The following is a 5518-nucleotide window of genomic DNA, read 5'->3' as shown; positions in this document are numbered from 1 at the left end:
GTGTTGCTCCTTTGTGTAAATTGCCAACATGGCTCCTCCTGCAGGTGTCTGAAAACCCTCACGCTGAGTATGGCCTGACAGACAACATCCAGGTAACGCATGCACGTGCGCACATACACACACACACACACACACACTCACACATGTGGTCTGTATAATGAGAAGGTAGGGTCAGACTCCCAGCATGCTTTGCTGTTGCTCCTCAGAGGACGGCAGAGAACGAGAAGGCGAGCGCAGAGAAGATGTCGAAGCAGAAGGTGGACCTGCAGGCGCTGCCCACCAGAGCGTACCTGGACCAGACGGTGGTTCCCATCCTGCTGCAGGGGCTGTCGGTGCTCGCCAAGGAGAGGTGGGAGGAGAGAAACACTGTTGGAGCTCACAACACCTGAAATGTTCCACAATGTGTCTGTGAACTATACATACAACGTAATCAGAACGTCCTACACATGCAGTGGAGAGGAACAGTACGTACACCTCTACCAGGTACAATGTGTTGGGCTCACATGGAGTCCAGATGTTTGGTGTGAACCTGACCAGGACCACCACAGTGGATGCATGGTCCTGACAGTGAAGCATGGAGGTGGCAGCATCATGATGTGGGGCTGCATGAGGGCAGAAGGTGTTGATGATGTTTCTAGATGTCAGAACATGTGAGCAGAACTTAGTGGACTCTGGTCTCCTCCATCAGAACATGTGAGCAGAACTTAGTGGACTCTGGTCTCCTCCATCAGAACATGTGAGCAGAACTTAGTGGACTCTGGTCTCCTCCATCAGAACATGTGAGCAGAACTTAGTGGACTCTGGTCTCCTCCATCAGAACATGTGAGCAGAAATCTCAGTCGTAACTTGTTCATAGAGAATCATGAATGTTGAGGAAGCCGGTTTTGTTCCTGGATGTTTCTGTGACATCATCACCGTGTAGCTCTGACGTCCTGATGATGTAACGATGAGTTCAGCTGCTGTGTTTGTTCACGTGTTGGTCAAACGCTGTCCAGTCGACGTTTCGGTCCTGAAGGTTTCCTTTCTGTGTTTCAGGCCTCCGAACCCCATCGAGTATCTGGCAGCGTTCCTGCTGAAGAACAAGTCCCAGTTTGAGGAGAGAACTTGAACTTGAAGTGTGACGCTGCAGCGTTTCGTACAGTAGAAGCTCCTGTTTGTTGATGAACTGCTAGATTCTTTTTTTAATTCACAATAAACGTGCTGATGTGAAGGACGAGTCGACTCTGAGCTTTTCTTCTGCTCGGTGGCGGAGCAGCAGTTTGTCCGTTAAATGGTACGAATGAGAAGTAAAGTCAGTATCAATACGCTCTGATTCTACGTTTTTAATCACCTTGACTTTGTAGAAGCCTGTTGTCACTCGTTGACTCGTTGAATCCAACCTGACTCCGTGTTGAGAAGCATCAAAGCCTCCAGGAGGAACAAAGAGAAGCTCCAGAGGGAGAGAACCCACTTCACCGTGATTTAAAACGTGTCTGAAGCTGCTCAGCGTCCTAGAACGTCTCCACCAGCCGCAAACTGTGAACGCACCAAGAGTCGGCAGGCTCCAGCTTTGTGGGGGTACCTGAACACATCACGTGAAGAACGAGCAAATCGAAGTAGAAACTTGAATCCCTTCAGTCCACATCTGGTCTCATTAAACGTTTGATTTGCTCCAAACTGACTCTGTAGGACAACAGAACTAAAGCTGTCCCACCTGCTGTGGAAGTCTCTCGTCTCTCAATCACCACCTCAGCATGTTTGTGGACTGTGGGAGGAAGCCGGAGAACCCGGAGAGAACCCAGGCTGCACGGGGAGAACATGGAGACTCCACGCAGGAAGATCCCGGGTGTCCTCACCGGGACGCCAACCGGCGACCTTCTAGCTGTGAGGCGCTAACGGTGCTAACCACTGATCCACCTGCAGCCAATCCAGAAACATGCTGAGGTTAATTGGTGATTGTAAATTGTCCGTAGGTGTGAATGTGAGTGTGCTTGGTTGTCTGTCTCTAAGTGTAGCCCTGTGATAGACTGGTTACCTGTCCAGGTGAACCTGCCTTCACCTTGAGTCAGCTGGGATAGGCTCCGCCCCCCAGTGAGGATGAAGGTGTAGAGATGATGGATGGACGTTTCCATCGGTCAGCGCTCAGCCTCCAGATGAACGCTGTGACTGGACACCGAACCACCAGGACGAGAACAATCCGACAGTAAAGTCAGAGATTAACGAGAAACTAAATGATTCATGAACAACGCAGATTTTCTAACCTGGAAGTTTGAAACTGAATCAGATTTACAAAAACAATACGTCAGACGAAAGATGCAACGTTCAGAGAAAAACGATGATTTTTACAACAAGAAACGACTTTTTTTTAAACAACAAATTGAATAATTAAGAAATTTATGACCGAAAATGTTTCAGTAATAAAGTTATAATAAAGTTTTCAGAAAAACACAAACGTGTGAAGAACGATGTGAGAGCAGCACTTCAGACTAAAGAGAAGAAGGTGGAGGACACAGACTCAGAAGAATCGTCTTTATTACACAGAAAACCAAATGAAGTCATGAAATCAAAGCGACGTTCCCACAGAGCAGCTGGTGGACCACCGCAGAAGAATTCAGGAAAAGAAGAACAAAGCCACAGCTCATCTTCTGTGATAATAAAAGGACAGAGTTTGAACCTTCATCAGCTCTGAGATGAAGCTCATGTTCCTTCACTGAGGTTCATGTTCCTCTGCAGCTCTGTGGAACCAGAACATGAAGGAGGAGACAGAACTCAGAGACATCTCCTGTCAGCAGGACTCAGAACCATGAAGACCAGAGAGAAGCTGTTTTTGCATTTTTATTTTACAGAAATGTAGAAACCAGGAAGCAACACGTCTCCAGATGTTAGACCCTGGAGCTCACGTCGTCTCCTCGTCCTGCTGATGTTGAACTACCTCCACGTTCCAGACCGTTTCTCTGCTCATCGCTCTCTTCCACAAAGCAGTAAAAAGGTTTCATGATCCCAGACGAGTGGAAAACCATTAAAACTCTTTGCTGGTCCATAAATTATCTCCGGATGTTGGTTCTCCAAGACATTCCACCTTCATCCAGGTCCTCTAAGACCTGAAGGACTGGCAACGTTCACAGACTCGACCCACAAACACCTGATGTCCGGTTAGGTTCCTGTGCGTGTCGTTTCAAATAATGGCAGAAACACACAGTTTGTATGAAGTCGATTCTGTGAAGAACAGCAACATCTGCAGGGCGAGGAGGCCACGTGAGCTCCAGGGTTTAACATCTGGAGACGTGTTGCTTCCTGGTTTCTACATCATAATATAAAATATAAATATAAAATATACATATATATAGCTTTGAAATTTCAGCCCTATGAAATGTCCCAGCCTCTCAGACCATCTTTAGACCGGCCGGACCAGAGAACATGTGTCCGGACTCTCTGTGGACCTCTGTGGACCTCTGTGGACCTCTCTGTGGACCTCTCTGTGGACCTCTGTGGACCTCTCTGTGGACCTCTCTAAGCCTCTGAGACAGCGGGCCACTCCGTTGTGAAGCTGTGTTTGATAATTATCTGTCTGACAGAAAGCAGTGTGTTTCTGTTGAAGGCAACTCATCCACACTGCTCCATGTTCCTCCTGGCGTGCCCCAGGGCTCAGTTCTGGGGCCTCTTCTGTTTGTTATGTATGCAGACACACTGGGCAGAAATGTCCCAGATGCCAGAGTCCATTTCCATGCTGATGATACAGTCGCATCCTGCTGAGGCCTTGGAGGACGTCAGCTCATTGAGCTACACCTTGTTGATAATTTTCTCCAGTGGCAGGAAAGTACTCGAGTCCCGTCCCAGGGCGTGAGACTGAACTCGTGACCTGTTACAAGTGGCTTTCATTTCAACTGATGATCAGCGTTCTTTCAAATCTCACACAGAAAACCTGGTGAAACCACTAAACTGGGATTCTGTTCTTCTGCTGCCTCCTTTCCACTTACGCTGTTACACGTCGTTTGTTTTTCATTGTCGTAACTTTAACGTTCCTCAGGCCGCTGTTTGGCCGGCGTCCCTCGAAAAAGAGCTCCCAGCATCTCAATGGGAGCGACCTGGTTAAATACAGGCCACATACAAAATAAATAAAAAGACATCAATGAGCAGAGTCCAGCGATGTATTCAGATCCGGTGTACACCAACACTCACATGATGACCGCTAGCTAGCTAACGGTCACGCGCAGTAAACCCAAGTGTGATGCATTCATGCAAATGTTCTTCATTTTGTGTTCTTCTGTCGTTCTTATGTACATATAGACATACAGATGGTGATTTATGGTCGCGTTTGCTTGATTCTCTTTCTGTGACGTTGCAGATTTCCCCCTGATAAAGGATGTTCTCCTCTGTTCTCCTCTGTTCTACTCTGTTCTACTCTGTTCTCCTCTGTTCTACTCTGTTCTCTTCTGTTCTCTTCTGTTCTCTTCTGTTCTCTTCTGTTCTACTCCTTCATTAGGAGAGTCTGACAGATGAAGGGTTTCCTGTCGTTTCTGGGCTGTTCGACTGTCTATGCAGCGACCGTCACCATCTGTGCTACGGGAGTTTAGCATACGTCTCATGAACTTTGCCCATTTCATGCCCTGATCTGACCCTGTGGGCAGTTCACGTCTGGACCGCGTGTTCATGAAGGTGACCTGACCCGTGTGGTTCTGCTGCTGAGCCTCCTTCAGGAGCTCTGGTGCTTTTATATCTGGCCTACACTGAAGATGGAGTCAGTGCTGCAGACACAGAAGCTTCATTATAGTCTGAATGTCGGTAGTTTCCTGTGAAAGCTTTGGCAGAAATCAGATTTAACATCAGACCAGATGAAGGCGTGAATTCTTCAGTCTTTGAAGGTCCCTGAACGTGTCACTACTCGTGTCTTCGTGTCTGACACGAGCCAGAAATATGTGATCTCGGGCGATGAGCTAACCCCGACTTGTCCGGACTCGTTGGGGAGGCTGCGTCATATAAAACTGATTCATGAGAACCACGCCCTCTGGTGGAACCACCGACGAGAAGACGGCGGTCAGAAAACAGCTGGAAAGCAGGAGATCGTGAAGTACACATCGTCCTCTGACAAAGAACAAGAAAAGATCAGCTGGAGATCAGACGTTTTATTGGATGAGGACGGCGGAGTGTTTTCATCTCGATATGAAAGCCGTCACATCAGAGCTCCAGGAAGTCCTGCTCGCCTCAGTCCTCCTCAGTTCCAACGCTCCTCCCAACATCTGGACATGGTTAGCACCTCCTTCATACCCAGAGAAGATGCCTGCGTTCAGATCTTGGCTGGATTCTTCCCCAGACACTGATTGTTTTTGTCGGTTCACAAGTAAAACTAGACGATCGCGTGACGTTTAGAGTTCAGGGCGTTTTCATGAGGAGCTGACTCAGAGGGCATCACATTCTGTCTGCGTGACCTCAGGCCTGGTGAGGGTCTATGTGACGGAGACCTGCCCACGTGGTCACGGTCTAGCAGCTGACCAACCACAGGAAGCCCTTCACCTGCCGGAACAGACGGCGTCTTATTAAC

At 48.2% G+C, this 5518-nt stretch overlaps 1 protein-coding gene across 1 annotated transcript; it reads left to right on the top strand.

Moving 5' to 3' along the window:
• Window positions 1–2: 2 nt before the first annotated feature.
• Window positions 3–1216, top strand: dpy30 (dpy-30 histone methyltransferase complex regulatory subunit; the record flags this gene model as incomplete). Its single annotated transcript, XM_008298897.1, has 3 exons — window positions 3–92; window positions 207–349; window positions 1036–1216. Coding segments are annotated over 3 exons (306 nt in total), but the record flags the coding sequence as incomplete, so codon positions are not given.
• Window positions 1217–5518: the final 4302 nt, after the last annotated feature.

Source organism: Stegastes partitus, unplaced genomic scaffold (genome assembly GCF_000690725.1).
Source record: "Stegastes partitus isolate 25-593 unplaced genomic scaffold, Stegastes_partitus-1.0.2 Scaffold1358, whole genome shotgun sequence".
Classification (NCBI taxonomy): Eukaryota; Metazoa; Chordata; class Actinopteri; family Pomacentridae; genus Stegastes; species Stegastes partitus.
Note: the sequence above shows the minus strand (reverse complement) of the source record. Positions and strands in the feature narration are given on the sequence as shown.